General features: G+C 31.0%; 3 protein-coding genes and 1 non-coding gene across 6 annotated transcripts in view; 2 read left to right on the top strand and 2 right to left on the bottom strand.

The window, feature by feature from the left end:
- Nucleotides 1-5411, top strand: part of LOC125863146 (probable sulfate transporter 3.5) — a 9084-nt gene extending 3673 nt beyond the window's left edge. The window contains exons 4-13 of the mRNA XM_049543298.1: nucleotides 686-857; nucleotides 1540-1605; nucleotides 1702-1815; nucleotides 2089-2205; nucleotides 2487-2613; nucleotides 3044-3330; nucleotides 3844-4031; nucleotides 4610-4692; nucleotides 4863-4939; nucleotides 5226-5411. Of these exons, the coding sequence (XP_049399255.1) occupies nucleotides 686-857; nucleotides 1540-1605; nucleotides 1702-1815; nucleotides 2089-2205; nucleotides 2487-2613; nucleotides 3044-3330; nucleotides 3844-4031; nucleotides 4610-4692; nucleotides 4863-4939; nucleotides 5226-5399 (1405 nt within the window). The 3' untranslated portion in view covers nucleotides 5400-5411. The remainder of the gene's footprint in view (nucleotides 1-685; nucleotides 858-1539; nucleotides 1606-1701; nucleotides 1816-2088; nucleotides 2206-2486; nucleotides 2614-3043; nucleotides 3331-3843; nucleotides 4032-4609; nucleotides 4693-4862; nucleotides 4940-5225) is intronic.
- Nucleotides 5412-7260: 1849 nt separating this feature from the next.
- LOC125861657 (probable sulfate transporter 3.5) lies at nucleotides 7261-11590 on the top strand. Its single transcript, XM_049541511.1, has 12 exons — nucleotides 7261-7570; nucleotides 7952-8159; nucleotides 8460-8631; nucleotides 8870-8935; nucleotides 9027-9140; nucleotides 9445-9561; nucleotides 9817-9943; nucleotides 10023-10309; nucleotides 10531-10718; nucleotides 10837-10919; nucleotides 11080-11156; nucleotides 11417-11590. The coding sequence occupies exons 1-12, from the start codon at nucleotides 7261-7263 to the stop codon at nucleotides 11588-11590; spliced, it is 1923 nt and encodes a 640-aa protein (XP_049397468.1).
- Nucleotides 11591-13759: 2169 nt separating this feature from the next.
- LOC125862083 (E3 ubiquitin-protein ligase At1g63170-like) lies at nucleotides 13760-22772 on the bottom strand. Of its 3 annotated transcripts, XM_049542072.1 has the most exons (6): nucleotides 22625-22772; nucleotides 19455-19600; nucleotides 17287-18004; nucleotides 16290-16415; nucleotides 15912-16203; nucleotides 13760-14562 (listed from the first exon to the last, which is right to left on the bottom strand). In XM_049542072.1, the coding sequence occupies exons 3-6, from the start codon at nucleotides 17931-17933 to the stop codon at nucleotides 14368-14370; spliced, it is 1260 nt and encodes a 419-aa protein (XP_049398029.1). In that variant the 5' UTR covers nucleotides 17934-18004; nucleotides 19455-19600; nucleotides 22625-22772; the 3' UTR covers nucleotides 13760-14367. The 3 variants fall into 3 exon arrangements, with proteins under 3 accessions (XP_049398029.1, XP_049398028.1, XP_049398030.1); XM_049542071.1 differs by lacking the exon at nucleotides 19455-19600; XM_049542073.1 differs by lacking the exon at nucleotides 22625-22772 and having other exon boundaries at nucleotides 19447-19530.
- LOC125863502 (U6 spliceosomal RNA) lies at nucleotides 20330-20432 on the bottom strand. The gene has a single exon (XR_007446165.1). It is a non-coding gene; the product is annotated as a U6 spliceosomal RNA (small nuclear RNA).
- Nucleotides 22773-26308: the final 3536 nt, after the last annotated feature.

Genomic DNA, 26308 nt, shown 5'->3' with positions numbered 1-26308 from the left:
GGAAAAGAAGCCAAGAAAACCTCAAATTTTGTCCAACAATGGTGTTAGATGCAAATAGAAAGATGATGGCTTTACAAAGCCCTAATGTGACTGTCAGACCCTTTTCCAAGGGTCTCACGCTCCTAATAGGTGTGTGTCACACGCTCTTTAGTAGTAACTGCCACATAAGATGCCAAGTCAAAAAATGTGTTTAAAATATTGCGTTTTGATGAGTTCAGGGGTTCAGATGACAAATGAGTAAGTAGAAGGGTTCACAATACAAACAAATACAAGTACAAGGGTCCACCAGACCATTTCGCCACTTTTATATACTGACAAATAGAAAAAAAAATTGTATATTAAAATTATGTTGATTGGACTCTTCGAATATGTCAATGATTGCGTGTTGAATCAACCAAAAATAATAGAGAAAATGGTCAAATGCCCCCTAACTTATATTCGCATTTCCAACTACACACTTCAATTTTACGGTTGTCCTATTATCCATCCTTAACCAGAGGTCTTGAGCCTTCAGTAGAGATCATAAATCTTGATAGGGAACATATGCTCCTCTAATGAGCCTTTTGGGGCGTGAATTCGAATTATTTGAAATCTCAAAACGAGTATCAAACATCAAATGGAAAAATTATTTACATCTATCATCTAATTAGTTTTTTTTTTTTTGGTGTGTGTGTGTGTGATGTAGGCTTGGATTTTTGGTTGATTTTCTATCACATTCAACAATTACTGGATTTATGGGAGGGACAGCACTAGTTATTTGCCTACAACAATTGAAGGGCATGCTTGGCTTGAAGCATTTCACTAGCCATACTGATGTTGTTCATGTTTTACGTGCTGTTTTTGAAAACAGAAAAGAGGTTAGTTAATTTTATAGAGTAAAAAATAGTTTGGTGCACAAAATATTCTACGTTCACGTAGGGTTCGAGGAATAACCGCACTTCAAGGTGTGTGATTAGACAGTCCACCCTAATATAAACATTAGTGTTTGCTTTTATGGTTCGTGTCCATAAACTATACGTCCCACAAAGACAAATTTCATAGAGTATTTAACTAAATTAATTCTATGTAGGATCGAAATTTTGGTCCGTTATTTCTTTTTGTGTTCGGCTATTTAGTAAATGACTCTCTTTTTACTTGCCTTGTAATTTATGGACCTTTTAGGTCATGACGGTCTAAAAATTTCTTTTGAGCAAATTAAAAATCTTACTAAAAGAACTTTAGATCACATTATAAATTTTTTTAGATGTTAAAAGACAGTCTAATAGTTTGTCGATTACAAAGACTATATTTGCATAATATATTTGCATAACTTTCTAAATAAGAATAAATAAATTTAAATGATGACCTAAAAGAGGATATTTGCGTAAATCAGACCATGTTCAATATATAAGGAAAAACTAAAAATGTATTAAGCCAAATTTCACACACAAAAAGATTCTATTTTTTTTTTGTTACGAATGTGATTTATTTATTTTAATTTTTTTTTGCTTTGATACTGACTTGATTTTTTTTTTCTATTTTCTATTTATATATAAACAGTGGACATGGCAGTGTGCAGTTGTTGGAGTAATCTTCCTTACTTTCTTACAATTATCTAGATATGTGGTAAGTTTTTTAATACGATATTTTAAAAAATTTATATATATTGACAGTATAAAAAATAATTTTAAATTAACCAAAAATAAAATATTTTTTTTGCAGAGAAAGAAGAAACCAAATCTATTTTGGGTTTCAGCCATTGCTCCAATAATTGTTGTTGTAGTTGGCTGCCTTTTTGCTTATTTATTCAATGCTGAAAAACATGGCATAGCTATTGTAAGTTAAATTGCCCTCTCTTTTTTTTAAAAAAAATAATAAATCATTTTGGATATTTTTATTAAATATGATCGCAAAAAATAATCATATGAGAAATTGTCTGATGAAGAGTTCCCTAGCTAGACGATTTTTCATGTGAAATGACTTATAAAATAATAGCATGACATATTGACATTAGTCATTTCGAGTTTTAAATTTAGAACTCCTTTACCATATGTTATCTTATATTTGATTTTAATTTTTATTTTTTATTTTTTTTTAAACTCAATGCAGGTGGGAAAATTGAGTAAAGGAATTAATCCACCCTCTCTTAATCTTATAAATTTTAGTCCAGAATATATATCTGTTGTTTTAAAAGCTGGGATCGTTACAGCTATGGTTTCACTAGCAGTAAGTACATTTTAATTATTCTCGTTTTTTATTCTTCAACTAATTTATATCGTATTTACTTGTTGTTTTTTTGCTTTGCTATCATATTATTTTGTTGTTGTTATAGTTATTTATGCACTTTTGATTTTCTCTTTCCAAATTGCTCTATCGAAAACAACATTAGTATGCATATACGTTATACACTATCCTTCCTAGATTTTACGTGTGAGAATATTACATCGCATATGTTGTTGATGTTATTCAATTATTATTTTTGTTTTTTGCAATGGGGTATTTTATAGGAAGGAATAGCTATTGGGAGGAGTTTCTCTATGATGGATAATGAACAAATTGATGGCAACAAAGAGATGGTAGCCATTGGACTCATGAATATTGTTGGCTCTTTAACTTCTTGCTACTTAAGTACAGGTAACTAGTTTCTTTGTTATAAATCAAATATTAAATTTTGAACTCATCTATTCAAATTTTTCTTGGAACTCATAAAATTTAAATTTTGGATCTGTCTCTCTCGACAAATAAATCATACTTCCTACTAAGAAGCAAGTGAGAGTTATAAGCATCTCACAGAGGTTGAATCAGAATTTTTAATTTATGGAATCTGGATCACATCTTTTTGTTTACTAACTTCTCGATAGATCATTTATACATATTAAAATAAATATTTCAACACTAATACAAGGTTAAAAGTCAAAGTTATTGTGTTCTACTGAACCAAAACTATCACTTACGTACGACTAACATATGTGTCCCTAGTTAATAAGTAAGTTCTTTAACTTTTATACACTGATAGTATATATACCGTAAACATCTACTAATGATTTCTTTCATTTTTTATTAGGGCCATTTTCAAAAACAGCAGTGAACCACAATGCTGGATGCAGGAGCCAAATGTCAAATGTAGTTATGTCATTGTGCATGTTGCTAACTTTATTGTTTTTGGCTCCACTTTTTGGCTACACACCACTTGTTGCCTTGGCTGCTATCATCATGTCAGCAATGCTTGGGTTAATTGACTATGAGAAGGCATATCACCTCTACAAGACTGACAAATTTGATTTCTTGATTTGTATGGCTGCTTTCTTTGGTGTTGCCTTCATTAGCATGGACATGGGACTCATGATGTCGGTACGTAAGCAAAAAAATATTATAATTATTCAGAATTTTGTTCAGACCCCAGTCGTGAAACTACATTAAGTATCTTCTTCTTCTTGTTATCCCTTGGGATCTGATTGATACAACAAAAGTCATTTTCTAGTGATTGACCATAAGACAAAATACTTCTCATCAAATGGAAAGAAATTACTAGGTAAAATTCATAAATAATCCTTCTGATTGATAAGTAGTCATTATCGTGAGCTTTAAATTCTACAAAATGTTTCTATAGTTCCACTTGTGAAATTTAAAACTTTACGATAATGGTTAAGTTGGATTTATTTTTCTTACAATTATCTTTAACTCTTAACTTTATATTATTTGCTACAACTAACAGTTACACATTCTTCAAAACACTATTTAGTTCTTTTTCTCGTCCATCAAACTATTTTTTAGGAATATATATATTTCGTGAAAATGACTTTTATCATACTAAACATGGTAAAAACTTACGCGTACTCGATATATGATTATTATTTTTTGTAGGTTGGACTTGCCTTGGTAAGGGCACTTCTATATGTTGCTAGGCCACCTACTTGCAAACTTGGAACCATTACAAATACTGCATTTCGTGACGTAGAACAATATCCTGGTTCTAAACAAACTCCAGGAATGTTGATTTTGAAGCTTGGTTCTCCAATTTACTTCCCTAATAGCAATTATGTTAGAGAAAGGTAAGAAATCTTAACGTCGTTTGTCTGGATATTGTTTTGTTGTTTTAGTGAAAATTGCTATTCACCACTTATAATATAGAGGCATATACTATATAGATCATAGGCATCTTAACTTGGAATCAACTGAAAACTAAACCTTCCGACTTTGATGACGCAAATCTAGACATCTAAGTTCGTTTTCATCGTGTCTATTAAATACTCCAACTTATAAAATAATCGTCTAGACACCTCTAAAATTTATGTATCATGTCAGCGGTCACTACTAAAAGTCATTATTTTCCCATTGAAATTTCCCACTGGAAAATGTTCAGTGGTTATTCCCACACATATATATGGTAGCTAGATATGCATCCCTAAAGTTGATGTGTTTACTTGTCAGTTAAGGTCTGCAAGTTTGAGTGTCTCTATATATATTATTTCGATAATATAATATGAAAAAAACTTGATTGTTATAATAAAATATTATTATAGCATATGAACATTATAGAGAGATCCGACTTAAAACATCTTTATGAATTTCCAAAGTTTAATTATTTTTCTAATGGTAAGATGTTATTTTTGATGGATATATTGAGCAGGATTCTGAGATGGGTTAGAGATGAGCAATCTCTTGAAAATTCCAAAAGAAATGAGATTGAATACTTGATACTTGATTTTGGAGGTATGATTTATGAGCTTAAAATTATTTATTTGAGTTATGACTACTTAACAAATAAAAGGTATAGTTATTTAAAAGAGAAATTTAATAAAAGGTCTTTCAAAATTTTATTTTATTTATTTATTTTTCAATATGTTACTAAATCAAAGAAAATCTTAATGACAATATTGTAGGTGTTACATCAATTGACATAACTGGTATTGAAACTTTATTTGAAACTCGTAGATCACTAGCAGCAAAATCCATCAAGGTATGTATAATTATATACACTTTCTCATTATTATTTACTCCCTCGTTTTATTTTGCTTTTTTTTCGAGAGTCAAATTACATTTACTTTTACCAAGATTTTGAAAAAGTATTTTTTAACATGAAAAGGATTACAACTTACAGTATTTTCGTATAATTTTCAAACATCAATTAAACAACTGACTATCTCATGTAGCAAAACGTAACAAGTAAAAGTTCTGAAAGGAGATTATATATTGTTGGAAATTTACAACTTTCTAATATGCTTTTTTTTTGTTTGTTTGTGTAGATTATATTGGTTAATCCAAGATTAGGGGTGATGGAAAAATTAATTGTGACAAGATTTATTGATGTGATTGGGAAAGAATCAGTGTTTTTAACAATTGAAGAAGCAATTGAAAATTGCAGATTTTCACTAAATTCTTCAAGCCAGACAAAAAGAGAAGATGTGGAAATTGCTTAGTCAACAAAGAAATTCATTATGCAATATTTTATTTACAATAGGAGGAAAAAAAATAGTTTTAATTTCTGCCAATTGAACTTTTTTTTTTCTTGTTTTAATGTTTTTCTACCTTTCTTCCGTTTGTTTGTTAGAATAGATTTTGTAACTTTGATTTTCAATAGTTTTATTATCTTGTTCTTGTTCTTTTCTTTTTTGGTATAAATAAACTTCTTGATAGAGTTTATAAGCTATATGACTGAAGTCTATGAGAAGAATAACTATATTTAAAAGCACATCTTTTCATATTAGCCAAAAAAAAAATTATTATTTATGTTTGTGACCTTTATTCAATAGAAAATCAGCACATTAGTTTGTCTTTCTATATAATACATATGATAGTGGCTTTGTTTACTTTCGATTAAAAAAAAAAAAAACAACCCCAAATTATTATTTTTCAAGTTTTTATTGCATAAAAGATAATTAAAAAAAATGAGAGAATAGAAAGTGTGTACATTTTAAATTTCTCATATTCCAGGTTCACAATAGTTTTTCTTATGTTTCAATTAGTGCTAAAGTTATGTTTCTAATACAATATATTTTACTAATTGCTTTTTGGTTGTTATAAATAATAAATACATAGATAGATATTTGCATTAGGTTATTATTGTAAAGAGATAATTTCACAAAGAAACTACCGTTAATAATGACAATTGTTTAGTGTTATAAGAAGAAGAAAAAAAGCTTATAACAAAGTAGAGACTAAAATTTGAGATAACATGTATAATCTCAAAAGCGGCGTCGAACGAGAATGGTGTGTAGATAGCCTTACCCTTAAATCTATTTATAGAGAGAGAGAGGGAGAGAAGCAATTGGTGTGCTTGTGGAAATGTTGTCAGAAGTATGAAATTTTCGATAATAAATCTGTCAAAATGTCTCAAAGAAGCCAATTTATTGATGGATTTCGTCAGAAATTCACGTTTAACTTTTTTGTTATTTGCTTATCTAGAATAACAATATTCAAAAGTTATTGGTATTTTAAAAGATATATTGATTCTGAAAATAGGAATTGTTGTTGGTATTTTCAAACGTGAGAGAATAAATATCATACAAAAACAACAACTAGAGTTAAAAAAAAAATAATCGGAACTGACTTTTTATGTTACATTTTATCGTTTCATAACGGTTTTAAAAAAAATTATAACAATTTTCATCTTTGAGGTGAGATAAAATAACACAAAATTTGAAGTATAAATTTATCCTGGGTTTAGCTATATATCTTCAACTAAATAAAGTACAAATTTAATTTCCAACGTAATTCTGAATTATCTCACCTTATTTTATGCACCAAATGAAAAAAAACCCCTTTATTTATATATATCTTTTCCTTATTCATGAAAAAAGTACATCGATGCACTATAATAGAAAAAATAACATTTAGCGATAATAAATACATTTGTTATATATGAATTGTCTATATTAATATGAGAATCTTAATTAGTTATATGATGCAAAACCTTAAACCTTAATTAAAGATGAAAGTTTTATACATGAATTATCTGAATCTTAATTAGTTATATGATGCAAAACCTTAAACCTTAATTAAAGATGAATTTTGTAGTTTATTTCTGCTTTTTTCTCTCTTTCTTTGTGGTGTTGAATTAAATTTTAGGGTAAAATGATTTTACATAGATGCGTATATTTATGTGCTTTTACAAAGTCTAGATTAGTTTCATTTTTTCTAGCATTATATTTTTGACCTTAGATCAAAAAAGTAATAGATTCAGATGAATCGATACACTATATAAGACATTCCACTTTCACATATAACTTGTCACATTAATTATTACATACTAATTAATTAACAACTTTCTTACATATAATCATGAGTTCTCCAAAGTCTTTACATGGAGTGAACTATGCACCACCACGTAGCTTTAAGACAGTTCTTAAAGCAAATCTCAAAGAAACACTATTTCCAGATGATCCATTTTATGAATTCAAGAATGAAAAATTATCAAAAAGAATTTTAAAGGGAATTCAATATTTTGTACCAATTTGTCAATGGTTACCAAAATACAAGTTTGGGTTATTTATGTATGATCTTCTTGCTGGAATTACAATTGCTAGTCTTGCAATCCCACAAGGAATAAGTTATGCAAAACTTGCTGAACTTCCTCCCATTATCGGACTCTGTAAGTTACATACACTGACAGTATATTACTATTTGAACAGTCAAAACCAACATATTTTTAAAAAGATTTTGAACTGTTAACTATTGTAACTTATATTACTTTTTATGTTTATTCTAATTATGTAAAATTTTATTTTTTTAAAAAAATTAAAGATTCTATGTCTGAATTCACACTGAATATTAGTTAATTTGACCCTCGTATTTTGGATCAAGGCAATCTTTTTTTCGGACGGAGGGAGTAATACTTTGTACATTAAACTTTTTATAGCACATTACGCGAGGGGCGTAGCTATAATTAGTCAATAAGTGATCTGATTGTGTAAATATTTTTAAATGAGTAACATGACTAACTTGTTATGACAAATTATTAATTTTTTTGCAGATTCAAGTTTTGTTCCCCCTCTAATTTATGCTATTTTTGGGAGTTCAAAACATCTTGCTGTTGGAACAGTAGCAACTTGTTCATTGATTATTGCTGAAGCAGTTCAACATAAAGTTAAGCCTGAAGACAATATGGAATTGTATGTTGGTTTGTTTTACACAGCTGCCCTTATATCTGGTTTGCTACAAACAGCTTTGGGGGTACTAAGGTAATTATGCATACCAGTCGTTTAACTTTTATATACTGACAGTTAAAAAAAATATTGTATTTTCAAAAAATCTTTAAATATGTCAATGATTGCATGTTGAATCAACCAAAAATAATACATTTTATTTTTGAAGGATTCGACATGAAAGCAACAATTTATTTGAAGAGTCTGAGCAATATAATTTTTTGATCACTTAAAATGTTACCCCTATAATGAGTCTTTTGGGGGTGCGAATTTGAAATATCAAAATGAGTATCAAACATCGAATGAATTAATTTATTTTGTGTGTGTGTGATGTAGGCTTGGATTTTTGGTGGATTTTCTATCACATTCAACAATTACGGGATTTATGGGAGGGACAGCATTAATTATTTGTTTACAACAATTGAAAGGCATGCTTGGCTTAAAGCATTTCACTAGTCGTACTGATGTTTATCATGTTTTACGTGCTGTTATTGAAAATAGAAAAGAGGTTAGTTAATTTTAATTAATTTGATAAAGTGATCATTTTATAGTCTGGTGTACAAAGTATTTACGTTCATATAGAATTCAAGGAACGATTGCACTTCAAGGGGTGTGATTAGACAGTACCCTAATGCAAACATAAATGGTTATTTTTATGGTTCGAGCTCGTGACCTATATATCACACAAAGATACTAACCTGATATTTTTTTTCGTTCTATTTATATATATATAAAAAAAAAATCAGTGGACATGGCAGTGTGCAGTTGTTGGAGTAATCTTCCTTGCTTTCCTACAATTATCTAGATATGTGGTAAGTTTTTTTTATACGATATTTTAATTTATATACATTGACAGTGTAAATTTTTTTATTTAAATTAACTTCTTTTTTTTTTAATTTGCAGAGAAAGAAGAAACTAAATCTATTTTGGGTTTCAGCCATTTCTCCAATACTTGTTGTTGTAGTTGGGTGCCTTTTTGCATATTTTTTCAATGCTGAGAAACATGGCATAGCTATTGTAAGTTAAATTACCCTCTTCTTTTTTTAATTTTATTTTGGATATTTTTATTAAATATGATCGAATTCGTGAAAATAATCTTATGAGAAAGTGTCAAATGAAGAGTTCCCTAGCTAGACGATTTTTCATGTGGAATGAATTATAAAATAATTTGTCATATTGACATGTCAGCTTACACTATTTTGACCTATTCTAAGTCGAGTTTGATGAGTCATTTCAAGTTAAAAATTTATATCTTTTTTACCATATGTTTTCTTATATTTGATTTTAAAAAATTAATTTATTTTTTTTTAACTCAATGCAGGTGGGAAAATTGAATAAAGGAATTAATCCATCCTCCATTCATCTTATAAATTTTAGTCCAGAATATCTACCTGCTGTTGTAAAAGCTGGGATCATTACAGCTATGATTGCAATAGCAGTAAGTACATTTTAATTACTCTCGTAGTTTTTTATTCTTCGATTAATTCTGTTATTTCTTGTGCTTCGTTATCATATTATTTTATCGTTGTTACTGTTATTTATGCACTTTTTATTTTCTCTTTCCAAATTGCTCTATCGAAAACAACATTAGTATGCATATATATACACTATCCTCTCTAGATTTTACGTGTGAGAATATTACATCGAGTATATTGTTGATGTTATTCAATTATTATTTTTGTAATATTTATAGGAAGGGATAGCTATTGGGAGGAGTTTTGCTATCATGGATAATGAACAAATTGATGGTAACAAAGAGATGGTAGCCATTGGACTCATGAATATTGTTGGCTCTTTAACTTCTTGCTACTTAAGTACAGGTAATTAATTTAACTTTTATACACTGACAGTATAACACGTAAACATGTACTAATGATTTTTTTCATATTTTTTTATTAGGGCCATTTTCAAAAACAGCAGTGAACTACAATGCTGGATGCAAGAGCCAAATGTCAAATGTAGTTATGTCATTGTGCATGTTGCTAACTTTATTATTTTTGGCACCACTTTTTGGCTACACACCACTTGTTGCTTTGGCTGCTATCATCATGTCAGCTATGATTGGGTTAATGGACTATGAAAAAGCTGTTCACCTTTACAAGACTGACAAATTTGATTTCTTGATTTGTATGGTTGCTTTCTTTGGTGTTGCCTTCATTAGCATGGACATGGGACTCATCCTCTCGGTACGTAATCAAAAAATATTATAATTTGAATTTTCAATTCAGATCCTAGTCGTGAAATTACACTAAGCATCTTGTTTGGGATCTAATGGATACGCCGAAAGTCATGGAATAACCAATTTTTAGTCCTTCTAATTGAAAAATAGTAACTTGTGACCTTATATCAAGTTGAACATGGTAAAAACTTACGCGTACTCGATATTTTTTTTATTTTATTTTTGTAGGTTGGACTAGCCTTGATAAGGGCACTTCTATATGTTGCTAGGCCACCAACATGCAAACTTGGAACTATAACAAATACAGCATTTCGTGACATAGAACAATATCCTGGTTCTAATGAAACTCCAGGAATGTTGATTTTGAAACTTGGTTCTCCAATTTACTTCCCAAATAGCAATTATGTAAGAGAAAGGTAAAGAAATCTTTCTGTAGTAACGTCGTTTGTCTGGATATTGTTTTGTTGTTGTAGTGAAAATTGCTATATATTGAACTAATTGTAAGATGTTATTTTTGATGAATATATTGAACAGGATTCTAAGATGGGTTAGAGATGAGCAATCTCTTGAAAATTCCCAAAGAAATGAGATTGAATACTTGTTACTTGATTTTGGAGGTATGATTTATGCCCTTAAAATTCACAAATAAAAACGCAAGGACGACTCAATAAAATTAGTTATTTAAAAGAAAAATTTAATGAAAGGTCTTCCAAAATTAATTTATTTGCTTTTCAATATGTTACTAAAGCCAAGAAAATTTCAATGACAATATTGTAGGTGTTACATCAATTGACATTACTGGTGTTGAAACTTTAAAAGAACTTCGTAGATGCTTAGCGGCAAAATCCATCAAGGTATGTATAATTATATACACTTTCTCATTATTTACTTCCTCGTTTCACGTTCGCTTCTCGAGAATCAAACTACAAACTTTCACCAACATTTTTTAAGAAGTATTTTTTTCATCATATAATACGAAAAGGATTACTAACTTATAGTATTTCTCGTATAATTAAATTTTAACAGATTGACTCTCATAAAGCGAAACGTAACAGGTGTATATATAGTGTTTGAGATTCACTAACTTTCTAATATACTTCTTTTTTGTGTGTAGATTATATTGATTAATCCAAGATTAGGGGTGATGGAAAAATTAATTGCAACAAAATTTATTGATTTGCTTGGGAAAGAATCAGTGTTTTTAACAATTGAAGAAGCAATTGAAAATTGCAGTTTTTCACTAAATTCTTCAAGTCAGGCAAAAAGAGAAGATTTGGAAATTGCTTAGTCTACAAAGAAATTCATTATTTAGGAGTAGTATTTTATTTACAATAATAGGAAAAGAAATAGTTTTAATTTCTTTTATAGTGTTTTTCTACCTTTCTTCCATTTGTTTGTTAGAATAAATTTTGTAGCTTTGATTTTTAATAGATTTATTGTCTTCTTCTTTTTAGTATAAATAAACTTCATTTTTTTCAGAATGTCTTTTTCATATTAGCAAAAAAGAAAATTATGTTTGTGGCCTTTATTCTCTAGAAAATCAACACTCTAATTTGTCTTTCTATATATACACGTATGATAATGGTTTTGTTCACTTCCGATAAATTTCTACAATATTTAATAATGATTCTAAGAGGGTGATATTGTATGTCGATGTTCTTTTATAAGCTTGACAACAAGTAAATGGTTTGTCTTCACTTTTAGGACCCGTTTGACCCCAAGAATACTTGGGAAAATTTTGGGAAGTGTTGTCTGGTCATATACAAAAAAGTATCCCTAAATTTCCAAATACTAGACTAAAAAAAATTGTTATTTGGGCCAAGTTCAAATATTTGAGAATTTTAAAAAATTCAAAAATTACCCCAAGCTTTTATATTTTATAAAAAATATTCATTATTTATTAATTTCATTTGTTAGTACCTCCTCCGAAAAAGTTTGAGTTCTAATTTGAGTGATAAAATTGAGAAAAAAGAACAATTTGTTTGAATAGGTTATAATTATAACCGAATCAATGACAAGTTTGAATATGTGATTAATGTATTGCTCTTGCATATATTGTTATTCTGTTGTTGTTGATTGTTATCGATTATGTTATAAGATTATTTTAAAACTTAACATATTTTCTTTTTTTTTTCCATTAAAATTACTAATATAGAATTTTTATTTATAACCAAAATTTTAAAAACTAAATATATAGTCATCCTTTCATTTAAACCATTTAAGTGACCCGCCTCACTTAACCCGACCCACTAAAAATATAATATTGACCCTTTTATTTTACTCTTATTCTCCTAAACTATTCTTTTTGTCTCCCTATTCTTTCAAGCCTTCCATTTCCGTCAAATGACCCGGCCTCCCCTGGCTCTTCCACTGTTCGGGCTCCCTTTCCTCCCTATAGTATGCTCCCCCGGCGCAAAGTGTTCTTCTTTTCTTTTTTTAATTTCTCAATTTCAGCCTCTTCTTCCCGCATATCAATAATATCAACCTCTCTGTTTTTTTTAAAAAAAAGTTTTCATAACCTCTTTGTTCTCCATCAAAATCAAATTATTGTCTTCCCAACTTTAAAAACAATAAAAAAAAAAAAATACAACAATCTCTTAGTTTATAATTCCAACGTAAATTTCTATGTGCCAGACTCTTAATCTGCATAAATACGACTCTCAAAAGCCAAGCGACTTACCATGAAAAGAGTTGATAATTAAGTGAACATCAAAGATATTAACTCAATTTGAAACCTTATTTGGTACTCTAATAAATCAATAAATATTGTTTGAAAATAATACAAAGTAAACATCAATTTAGGACAAGAAGTAAAGTTATAGAACTTATTCAAACTCTGAATTTGAATTCATATACAAATAGAATTGCGATAATAAGTCTATATACAAATTTTGCGTACGCTTCTGTTAATATTAATATTGGAGAGTGATAATAAAGCCAATAGTGTTTATTAATATTAAAATGAAATGATATCCACAACAATAAAACATGGCATTGCAATTTTTCTATTCCATGAATTCCAGAGTGACAAATTCAGTTGTGAATAGAAGAGAGTGTGTCTATTCGTGACAATATAGGTGACGGGATGGATAAGATTCCTCCTATTTCGAGTTAGATCTTTCAAAATGCAAAAAAAATCATTGTAGGGGGCATTTTCCCCTTCAATAGGCATTAACCAGTGCTAATTTAAATTAGTTGGAACACCAAATGAAATTTTCAACATAATTTTACTAATACAACAACATTTTTAAATCTTATTTGACTGTTATAGAAAGAAAAAAAATCCAACCCCAAATTATTATTTTTCAACTTTTTATGTACATTTTTAATTTCTCATATTCCTGGTTCACAATAGTCTTTTTATGTTTCAAGTGCTAAAGTTATGTTTATAACAAAATATAATTCAGTTGACTAATTGCTTTTTGGTTGTTATAAATAATAAATACATAGATGGATATTTGCATAAGGTTATTATTATAAAGAGATAATTTCACAAAGAAACTACTGTTAATAATGACAGCTGTTTACTGTTATAAGAAGAAAAAAGTTTATAACAAAGTAGAAACTAAAATTTGTGATAACAAGCATCTCTAGTGTAATCTCAAAAGCAACGTCTGAGGAGAATGGTGTGTACACAGCCTTACCCTTAAATGTATTTATACAGAGAGAGAGAGGGAGAGAAGTAATTGGTGTGCTATGTCTGCTTAGATGATGGACACTTCAAAAATATCACTCGGTTTAGATCTTCCAAAAGCTATGCATTTTTTTGAAGATCCAACACGAGTGCAACTAATATTTTTTTGGAAGTTCTAAGTAGCATAGCTGGTGAGGCATGAAATGAGAGTATCAACAATGGAATTACCTCTTCTTTCAAGCTTGTTATGGATTCTTGGTATGAACTACAACTATACAAACTGAAATTCATGTGGTAAAAACAGCAGTAGCAGTAGCAGCAACAGCAGAAGAAGTAACAGTCAGTTGGGATATACTCTCCTGGCTCCCCATGCAACAAGCTAGCCGCGATGATCTCTGTTTCGACCATAAGAAGGTGGTTTCTGCATCACCTTAGGATTGTTGGAGGGGTTCCTCTTCTACAGAAGGTAGATCTCTGTTCTTGGCATCAATTTCAGATTTGCAGAGGGGGCAAGTCGCGTTAATCTTCAGCCATTTATCTACACATTGTGTATGGAAGAAATGCGAGCAAGGCAATTCCCTCAGTTGGTCATTGTCCTCATATTTTGTTAAGCAAATACAACATACCTGTTTAGGTTTAACGCATAAGAGCCGGTTAAGTAAGTGAGACTAAACAACTGATTAATTGTGCAAATTCAAGATAACTATTCTCAAACAAAAGTCGAACAGACTCTACAAACTCCTTCCAAAAGTGCAAATTCACCTAAATAACAGCTCCGCAAAATGCATGTAATATGTAACAAGCTAATACCAGACCTTGGGAAGGTCGCATAAATCCGAGTTAAAGATCCAGTAAATACAATTAGATATATTCTCTTTGATTGTTTTGATATGTGTGAATAACTAACAATGATCAATACGTGGTCCAATATCTAAAACCTATTTCATGTATATTAGTATTAGGTTTGTCACCTGTGTAGAAACATGAATGCCAAGAAGTAATAACTGAAATCTGATACTATCTCAATGATAAGTTTAAGGTCACATGCTATTTCCTAAGCTTTAAAGACTAACTTCTTCAGAAAAAATGCATTATCTCTTCTAGTATTTCGATTACATATTTCCTGGTCTACTGAATGCCTGACTGGTAACATTGGCAAATCAGATCATTCATTCTCCTCCTTTCCCTTTGCACTTTGGATAGTTTTTACTAAGCATAATGAGTGAATATTTTTTTCTCACCAGGCCAATAATGCTGTTTTCCATGTATCCCTGTTTTTTGGCAAGTAAAACAAACTTCTACAAAACCAGATCAAGTAAAACAACAAAAAATCCAGTGTAATTTTACGAGTGAGGGCTGGGGAGAGTGGTGTCTACACAGACCTTACCCCTACCTTGGAATGTAGGCTGTTTCTGAAAGACCCTCGCCTCAAATAAAGTAATTTAAAGCAAATAATGAAGAACAGAACAGTAGAAATAGCAAATAATATGATAACGGAAGCAAAAGAAAACAACAGATGATAATAAAAATCGAATAACAAGATAATAAGGGAGTGATAATAAAGCAAAGGAGACAAAAAAGAAATAATAAAAAACATGTATTTATTGCTCGGCCTTGAAGGAGAAAAAACTACAAAACATGGGGTATTAAGAAAAAAAAAATGATCACGAAAAAAGAAACTACATGAAATACTTTATATGTTGATTTTCAACATCAAACGCAATTAGTACTTAAAACAGTCATTTATTGACTCCTTGATAGTGCTAATCCTAAGGGGAAATAGTAGTCATGGAAAATGGGAACGCAGCCGGTTTGCATATAATGGATTGATTGAAATAGCACACATACAAATATTTTAGCTTAGGTAAGATGCAAATAACATCAAATCAAGAAGCAAAAACTACTTTCTGTGAGACTGTTTCCCAGAAACTCAATTTCCGACTCCCAAAGGCTATGAATGGAAAGATGAACTTACCGCATCTTCGCCTGATATGGCACGTTCCTTCTCTGTGCCTGCGGCTACACAACCACCTTCCTCCTCTCCTAGATTTTTACTTTCATTACTGCCAGTTCCATCTGTCTTGACCCTGTACTTGAGTGTGGGAAGAGCGTTGATGGACTCTTCTGTGGCTCCTCTCACTCCATGCATATTCTCACGCACACCAAGGATTGAAATGATACAAGGCAGGCAGCAGCATATCATCGCACACAAGATGAAAGGCATAGCATATCCAATGCAACTAATGGTAAGAAAAGCTATACATAATCTGCAAAGTATGCGGATCTTATGTTAGTTTTGGTGATACCGGTGTAGCAAAGGAAGAACAAATAAATAAAAAGGAGACAATTGTACCTGTACAGATTGGGAGCCTCAGAAGAAGACGAGTGGCCCCCAAAGATCCAAACATTGCCAACAACAAACCACACAGCAAAGAAGCAATCCAAGGCCATCTTGAAATGATCTACCAGTGAACCAAGTCTGGGAAAAAGGAAGCATCAATGCACGGTGAATAATACTATCAATGATATAAGACAAATTCCAAGATCATGGTACTGAAGCGTAGGGGTGGTAAAATTAGTCCATGAAAATATGACCCACCCATTTATTACTCAGCCCATCTCGACTTCCCAAGTTCAGTCCATCTAAAGAATGGGCTGATATGGGCCAAGTATGCAGGCTAAATTGACCCATGAGATACCTTGTCAAAATATTTAAATTAATTTTCTTTCCTTGATATGTTATAGAGCTAAGATAAAGAAAAAGATTTATTGTATTAGTTTGTTCGGTATTAAACAAATTTTAAGAAAATAAAAAAATAAAATTAAAACTTGGTACGAGTTGGGTGAGTTGGATTACGAACTCATTATTTAGCACTTCTTTGACCCAACCGCCATCTCAGCCCAAGTATCTTAGGGTTGGTCAATGACCCATTTATCAATTCAGCCATTTAGACTCGTCCATATTCAGCCCAAACCGCTCATTTGCCAACCCTATTGAGGAGACACTAACTACATTTCCATGAGAATATCCACATGGCTGTGAAAGGATTTGGAAGACAGAAAAACTGAAGTATTCTTGGATACACTTTTTATGACATAATTAAAGGAATTGGAGAAAGGCTAAAAACCTTTAAATGAAAAACGCTAAAATTTCAAGTTACTCATGAAGCAATTGTACCTAGAAAGTCATCTGGTCAAAAGTCGTTCAAGCTAGCTAATATTCTTAGGGCAACAACTGACTCCATCCTGAATTACTAAGCATGCTTAGTTGCCTTTTGGATTAATTGTGCCCAACAACAAAAAAGATAAAAGAAGAAAACACATGGAAGAGAGTAATGTGCAGATATTACCTTGCATTGCTTTGCCTAGTCCAAATATCTGTAGGTGTGCTCCTTCCATCTTCCTCATCCGAGGACCGAGTTAATGAGATAGTAATATAAGAATTGGGCTCTGCAGTGGAATTGACTTGGGGTGAATCTTGACGCAGTTGAGCTGATCTCTGACCGATGGTTTGGTAACGGAGAAGATAACGCCAGTACAGTAAAGGAAGGCTTGCTGCACATCCAGTTGCATAACCCACAATCCAAGCAAATAATGGAGTTTCTGGGTTTTCCTCTTTTGACAAGGATAAAACAACAACGGCTGCAACAATCTGTCCTAAGGTGAATATTAGCTCAATGGAAAGCCACAACAGAGTATTAAATGGGCTCCAACGACGATCAGAACCTTCAGCCCTCCTAGCGGTAGAAGGGCTATGAGAATCTGATTCATTGGACGAAGAAGAGACGGAATGTCGATTTGGTGGTCTATTTTCATGGTTGGGTATATCCAATTCACGAGGAGAATCATTATCAGATGAACCTGATGATGAGGGGCCACTTCCTTGTTCTACATCAATAACATGTTCATTCCTCTCACGACTTTCTGCTTGCTCCATGAGCAAAGGGAATCTGTCAGTTGGGTTCTCTTGAGTAAGTTCTTCCAAGGTAACAGCCATTCAACCATAAATCTCAAGGACAATATTGCTACTGGTTCATCTACCACCTTATCCTCACAAGCAAAGCTTACCTGGTGATTTTATTTTTAAGAAAGAAAGAACAAAGGCTGGGTAAGAAATGAGAAAGCTTACTCCTTTAATGAGGAAGGATCATTTGCAGAAAATAGTATAGTTGAATTGTTGTAATAATATACTTTAAAAAGTCAGGAAAGTTTACACACATGCATAAACATAACAAGTGGGAGGAGTTGTATTCAAGAGCATACAGTTGCCCACAAATTAGCATGTACCTTTTAATTCATCATAACTTTATTGATGCTGCATTTTTTCACATGTGTAAAATATGTACAAGTTTGTAATAGTGTCCACATCAGAATAATGTACCATTTGTAATGTATAGAGTACCTATGATGACTGCTAAGTGTAGAACATAAAACATGCCTTCCTTTTTCCCAGTCTTCTTTTTTCTTTCAGAAATATTCCTTCAATAGGGTCTATCAGAATCAGCCTCCTTACCTTCAAGGTAGGGGTAAGGTCTGCATACACTCTACCCTCCCCAAGCCCCACTTTGTAGGATTACACTTAGTATATTGTTGTTTCTTTGAAAAATTATTTCTTCCAAATTCTTCTCTAACATCTCACATATTACAAGGACAACATGAGATGAATCACTCCATTGGATTTGAAGGTCAAGCTTCTCAACAAAGAAGGCTTCTAATGATTCTAGCATACTTAGAAGGTTGGTTGGCAGGTGAAACAAACTTATTGTGACTTAAATTAATATTGCCTTTTCTTTACCCAGAGAAAAAAAATTCGCCTTCCTATGAGCATCAAGAGTTAATTTTGAAATATCCATGTGATGCTTATTGAAATGTAGTTGTTTGCATTCTTAGATACATAAAATCAGCTAATTAGCAAAAGCACCATTTTATGAGGGCATGTGCATGGCTTATTTCTCTATAAATATAGGTTGGGCGAGATCACCGTGTGTAATACACATCTATCTCAAGGTATTGTGGTCTTGTTCGGGAGAATCTTGTGAATGGATGACCGAGAGGTAAAATTGAGTAGCAAGATGTAGCACCAAAGTCGAATATCATCTTTTGAACTCTTATGGATCAAGCTACTCCAAGAATTGAAATCAGAAACCTAAAATCAGATGATTCTCATTTATGAAAACTAAGTTGCACTTTGTAACAACAACAACATAACCAGTGTAGTCCCACAACGTGGTTTGGGGAGGGTAAAGTGTATGCAAACCTTACCTCTACCTCAAAGGTGAGGTAAAGTGGTTGTTTCGATAGGCCGTCAAGCTCAAGACAAAAACAGTCTAGAAAAAGACATAATGAAAGTACAACAGATAATAGATAGTAACAAAAATAACAGACAGTACCAGAACAGTACTACAATTGAACTACACGAAACAATAGATAGTAATAAAAATCAAAGAACATGAAACTACAAGAATAGTCCTACGACAACTAGTAAGGGTAACAAGACAAAGTACTCCTACCTACTAACCTTCTACCCTAATTCATGTTCTCCACACCTTCCTATCTAAGGTCATGTCCTCGGTAAACTGCAACCATGTCATGTCTAATCACTTCTTCCCAATACTTCTTCGATCTACTTCTACCCCTCCTGAATCCATCCATAGCCAACTCATACTTCCCAAAAAAGACACTTCCAGAATTCAGTGTCACTGAATACGCAACGTCATTATCAACTCGCAAACATGTTTACCACACTTGTCCGTCTTCAAACTAGTTACACATGCAACAAGCTCGCTACATGCCTACATCCAACATACATGCATCAAATTGAGGAGAGTATTGAGTTCAGTCACATCTGTAGATAGATTATATATTGGTAATGGTATTCCACATCGTAAAAGATTGTAGTTTTATTATCTAGAAGACTAGAACAGAGTTCACAAATGTAAGACATAATACTTATACATTTTGTCCAATTTCCTCACATCACACACTTGGTATATTTTCAAACATATGGACTCACACCAAACACACGAGGCTCCAGATCCCAAGAAAGAAATCTTCTAAAATATTAACAAGACTTACAAATATATATATGATTAATGCCTAATGATACTGTGTCTGTCTAAGAAGGGGGGGCAACTCTATTCTCCTTGGCTTCCTCAATCTTCCTTTTCTGATTGAAAGTAGCAAGAACTAAATTCTTGGAGAAAAAATCATTTTCTGCTTTCCGTCTCTGAATACTGACCAACATAAACTTCACAGACTACATATACCAGCAACCAATCGAGCTCCTCAATCCCTAATCCAATCAAACCATGATCCATTCACATCCTTTAAGATAAGGACAAGAAATTGCATGAGGCACACAAGCTATGGAACTTAAACCACTTTTTTATAAGAAAAAATCTGGACCATTTCTTGATTTGCCTACGTCATCCTTGCACAAGGGCCATGCTAATCTTCTCCTCATCGTTCCAATTTTATCAGATGTCCCCGTAGGGACACCTGACCACTTTATGTTTTAACAAATAAACTATTAAATACTACAAGTCAGTCGGTCAGTGACCCTTAAGCAAAGGATTTTCCCTTGAGAAAAGAGAGTGAACCAGTACACGACTGAAATTACGCAACAAGTCCAGGAATACTCTGACCCATCTTTATTTTTTGTGAATAAGAGCAGTAATGGAATTAATACAGACTAAGGTAAGATCAAAACACGCACAAAAAAAAGCAAGTATTATGATCACCCCTGTGGGCTATGTCAGAAATTTTGGGCCATTTTTTTATAAGGTAAGTCACTATGACTGAAATTTCAAGCCTTGAATTGTTAAATTATTTATTTTGAAGATCTACTAAGGGAAAGATTTTTTCTTGAGAAAATCTTAACAGTTACATCCAATCACAGACTAGAAAGTTATCCCTCTTTTATGGAGATTTACTGATATGAACCTAAATAGAGCAGAATGGACATGGATGATTAGTACAACCCGATTAGGGATTGAAATGATATCATGCTACACTTAATTGCTATCAGAACTAAGAACAATTAAAATTTGGCATTCATCCAACAAATGAAATGGAAAAACAGCGGTTTCGAAACTATGGCACCCTGAGTAGAAAAAATACGACTCAATCACAATAAATGGGATTCAAATAAAAAATTCAAGAGTGGGGGTTTTTTACCCTGTGCGCACCTAATGGGTAGCGGCTGCGGGTTTCCCTCGTCATAAAAAAAAATTATTAACACGAATTTTTTCTAACGATATCCAAATTAGAAGAACTCCACAACAACAACGTCTCGATCCCAAACTAGTTAAGCATCTCCATATAAATCCTCTGTATCCAGTCAACTCCATTTGAGTACATTTAACAACACTATTGACGAAATATTCTAAGCCCCAATATAGCTGCACAAATCAAATTTCAGCTCAAAATTCAACATAAACGCTCTAACAAGCAAATTCAACCTTGAAGTACTATTCTCTTCTAGATAAATCTCAAACTTACACATTAATCCATTCATAAAGGTAAATCTTAAAACTAATATCTAAGTTGGAATAACACTACAATCCCAAACTAGTTAAGTGTCTCCATATGAATCCTCTATATCCATTCAATTCTATTTGGGTACATTTATCAACTCTATGCCGAAATATCCAAACCCCCAATATAGCTTCGCAAATCAAATTTCAGCTCAATATTCAACATGAACGACCTAACAAGCAAATTCAGCCTCGAAGCACCATCCTCTTCTAGATAAATCCTCAAATTCACCCATTAATCCATTCATAAAAGTTAAATCTTGAAGCCAATATCTAAATAAGAAAATCTCAACAACCCCAAACTAGTTAAGCAATCTCCATATGAATTCGCTATATATATTCAAATCTATTTGTGCACATGTAACAGTTCTATTGCCGAAATATCCAAACCCCCCAATATACCTTCACAAATCAAATTTCAGCTCAAAATTCAACGTAAATGCTCTAACAATCAAATTCAGCCTCAAAATGCCATCTTTTCTAGATAAATCCTCAAATTTACCAGTTAATCCATTCATATAAGTTAAATCTTGAAACCTATATCTAATTTAAAAGAACCCCACAACAAGAACAACGTCTTGATCCCAAACTAGCTAATCAATCTCTATATAACTCCTCTTATATCCTTTCAACTCTATTTGTGCACATTTAACTACTCTATTGCCGAAATATCCAAACCCCCAACATACCTTCACAAATCAAATTTCAGCTCAAAATGCCATCTTTTCTAGATAAATTCTCAAATTTACCCATTAATTCATTCATAAAAGTTAAATCTTGAAACCAATATCTAAATTAGACGAACACCACAACAGCAACAACATCTTGATCCCAAACTAGTTAAATAATCTCTATAGAAATCATCTTATATCCATTCAACTCTATTTATGCACATTTAACATTTCTTTCTATCTCCAAGAAATCCAACCCACCCCCACCCCCCAATATACCTTCATGAAGCAAAATTCAGCTCAAAATTCAACATAAACGCTCTACAATCAAATTCTCCAGGAAACCCACTACATAAATCCTAAAATCAACCCATTAATCCATTCAAAAAGGTTTAATTTTGAAGGAAAAAAATCAATATAGGTATCGATAAATCGAAACAATATTAAAAAAAAAAATGAATTAAAAAAATCGTAAAATTTACCAGCGATTATATTTGATGATCGATAAAGTTCGTCAGTATGAAGATTTCTCTGAAATTAGGGCTTCGATTTTTAACTTTTTTATGCGAAAAAGGGCAAAATTTTGTCAGCACCCATAATTGCTCCACCGACTCCTCCTATTAATTCTTTGTATTTGTATGGGATTATTATTTTATATTATATGTAATTATCTTTTTTAGAAAATGACATTTTGACATAATTATAAACTATCCATCAAAATAATATCATGGAAATGTATATTCTTTATTTTCCTAGTTTTACTTGTTCAGTATTGACTTGGAATACACAAAAATTTTAATAATGATAATTTTATTATATATATTAATAATAAATACAATGTTTTGAAATTTATCGAAAAAAATGATTATAATTAATAATAAGGATAAATTAGAAGTTATGTGATCAATTATCTCTTAAATTTTTAAATTTGTTAAATAAATGTGTGCATTTGTTTTATAAAGGATGAGTGAAAAAAAAATATATATATATATATAAATTTTTTTCTTTTTTAAAAAATATTTTATCATGCTTTATTTTATGTTCAGATTGTTTTGTTATTTTTATTTTAAGTTGAGTGGCTGAATCGGAAATAGTCTCTTTACTTCTCAAGATAGGAATAAGATTTTTGTGCACCCAATTTTCTTTATACTCCATTTGTAAAATACATTGAGTATATTATTATTGTTATTATTATTATATAGTTTTATATATTTAACTAGAGGATATAATTGTTTTTTCTTTTTTTCTATTCAGTTTTCTTCTAGTATTTTGTTTTTCTAATTCTTTTCCTTTTTATTTTTTTATTTACTTATTTAACAGGTTATACTTAGGAAGTATTTGAGCATATACTTAATTTGGTGCCCACACAATGTGCTAGGAACAGACAATGCATCTGTTTTGTATTTTATTTATAAGCAAAGAAGATCAAGAGAAAAGGCTCAATTCACAACCATTAAAAAAAATTGAACCTTTAAATTCGAAAATCAGATTTTATAAAATCATTATTTATTTGGATTAAATGTTGTTGCAAACGATTGTGAATATTCGTAATCATTAGAATTTATATGTCAATTTTGAGGTTGTTTGAAAAGATTAGAGCTGATTTTGATTGAAATATTATATTGAAACTCGAGGATCAAGAAGAAAAATAATTCATTTCGCACACATCATTTCAACTTTGAGATAGCATATCTAAAGTTTTTTGAGCTGGCTAAACTTTAAATTAAAACCTTTATAAATTATGACTACTTCTATAAATAGGAATTCTAAAAACACACTTGGGCCCTAATACAACTTTCAAAGCCCATTGATATTTATTATGGACAAATTACTTAACTACACTCTTTTACTTACCTTAATATCCATTTATCCCTACTTATTTTAAAAATTTCAAAAATCCCTTATTTATCTATGTATCCCACATGTATCCTGTGCACAATGCTATGTATCCCACTATGTGGAATGTATCAAATGTTATGTATCCTGTGCACAACGCTATGTATCCCGAATGTATTCCGTGCACAACACTATGTATCCCGCTATGTGGAATGTATCAAACATAATATATCTTGTGCACAACGCTATGTATCCCGCAAACATCATTTTTAAGAGATTTTTGGTAAATAAAAAACTCGAAGGGATAGGATGTTATTTAGTACTTATAATATGTGGTTCCTATAATTTATACTTTTATTATCCATCAAATTAGCCCAAAAGCTCATCTGGGCTGGGCTTCATTATCAAGTTAGGGCATTGTCCAGCTCTATTCATTATGGATTTTCTATTTATTTATTTTCACAAATTATTACAATTAAAAGTTAAATGGGAAATTTTCGCAAATAGCCAATATAATAAACTTAATTATGCTTCATAGTTATAGTGTGCATATTTACGGGTTGTAGCTACAGTTTAAGTTTTCTCGTTTGTATAATTCACGGGTTTGTATAATTTGCAGGTTTGTACAATTTGCGGGTACATTTGTATAACTCGAAATAACGAATTTATACAATTACAAACATCAGAAGTGTAAACAGTTATACAAATTATTTTATACAAATTCTGAATTCTACAAAAATTATACAAATTATATGATACAAATTCTGAATTATACAAACGTGCTAATTATACAAAACTAAAAGGCTGAGTTGCGTAATTATAGCTAAAAGTAGGTTGCGAATTGTAATTAAGACAAACTATAGCTATGTTAACTAATTAACTAGTATATTTAAGTAAAATTTCAAGATTGACAACTATAATCTTATAATCGAAAATTGACAACTATTCATGGCTATTACTTTCCATTCATGCATGTTCATAAAAATATTGAAATACTTGGGCCTTCTCTTATTATTGGTCAATAAAAATATGTGTATATAATTAATTTAAATCATATATATTTATTAAGACGAGAATATATATATATATAAAAGTAGCACCGAATATATGGGCAACAAGTCATTTTTAAAAATTTTATTTTTGATGTGGATATCATAATATATATGGTTTAAGTCATGTGGTTTTTAATGCTTTAGTTTCTCCAAAAATGACCAAAACATTAGAGCCACACACATGAACAATTATTTTAATTAGTTTAAGACATTATTTTTCAATGCCTAATTCGATATTATAGTTGTACTTTATTCCATTGTTGGTATTAAAATTATGTGTTTCGATTTACTTGAGTCCCTCCCAATATTTATTAGTAATTATTCCCACTTACCACTTTCTTTTTTTTTTATTTGGTACTAGCTTTGAATTATTCTAATTAGTTTAGATTTGTCGCATAAGGCTCATTAAAAGAGAAAACATTTTCTATAAGGGTTGTTTCCATTTCAGGAGGGTTAGAACCTGAAATTATGATTAAGAGTAAAAGGATTATATTCATCTTACCACAATTGTTGGCGATATATACCACAACTAAGTACCAGTAGATGTATAAATTACTAATATTCGCTAATGTCATGCTTTAATCAATTTGATATCAGCGATGGATTCATCATATAACCTAATAAATTAGATATTTAATGTTCTTAATATTAAACTCATTATATTTTTAAAATTATAAGTTAATATGTAATATTTATTATTCTTTTGATGATTTTCTCATATACATATATATCTTTAAAATGAGAAAACATCCAAATGCCCCCTCAAGCTATGAGTGGATTTCCAACTACACACTTATACTTTATGGGGGGTCCTATTACCCCCTTGAACTACTTTAAAATTGATCAAGGAACCCCTTAAGTGCTGACACGGCATAGAGAATGCATTTCATTCTCTTTGAGAGAGTGAGAAGCAAAAAACAATTAAAAAGAATATTCTTATTATAATTAAATTGTATATTTTTCTCTTTTTTTCTTATTTATTTATTTAATTAATTTTATAAGAAAAATTACCCCTTTTAATGGAGGTAATTACTTTCCCTTTCACTTCTATGGGAGAAGAAGATAGCAGTCCCAACATTCACATCTCTGATAGATGATAAATTCTAATATTTGACAGAAAAACTCATCGAACGAGCCGACGATGAGGAAGAAATAATCACCGGAAAAGATGAACTCACGGACAAATTTGAAAATTTATTCTTGAGCTTCGAAGCTCTTTAATAGTGGTTGTCCATGGATTTGTATTTCCTCCTTATCTGTCAATTTTTTTCTTTAACT

Source organism: Solanum stenotomum, chromosome 4, assembly GCF_019186545.1.
Source record: "Solanum stenotomum isolate F172 chromosome 4, ASM1918654v1, whole genome shotgun sequence".
NCBI lineage: Eukaryota > Viridiplantae > Streptophyta > Magnoliopsida > Solanales > Solanaceae > Solanum > Solanum stenotomum.
Note: the sequence above shows the minus strand (reverse complement) of the source record. Positions and strands in the feature narration are given on the sequence as shown.

Bases quoted from the DNA above. Each gene is read 5' to 3' on its own strand.
- LOC125861657 (XM_049541511.1), top strand. From the start codon at position 7,261: ATGAGTTCTCCAAAGTCTTTACATGGAGTGAACTATGCACCACCACGT. The intron at 8,160-8,459 runs GTAATTATGCAT...TGTGTGATGTAG, and splicing joins ACAGCTTTGGGGGTACTAAG to GCTTGGATTTTTGGTGGATT. The intron at 9,944-10,022 runs GTAATTAATTTA...TTTTTTTATTAG, and splicing joins TTCTTGCTACTTAAGTACAG to GGCCATTTTCAAAAACAGCA.
- LOC125862083 (XM_049542072.1), bottom strand. From the start codon at position 17,933: ATGGCTGTTACCTTGGAAGAACTTACTCAAGAGAACCCAACTGACAGA. The intron at 16,416-17,286 runs GTAATATCTGCA...CCTTTTTCCCAG, and splicing joins ACTAGGCAAAGCAATGCAAG to ACTTGGTTCACTGGTAGATC. The intron at 16,204-16,289 runs GTACAATTGTCT...CATACTTTGCAG, and splicing joins GAGGCTCCCAATCTGTACAG to ATTATGTATAGCTTTTCTTA.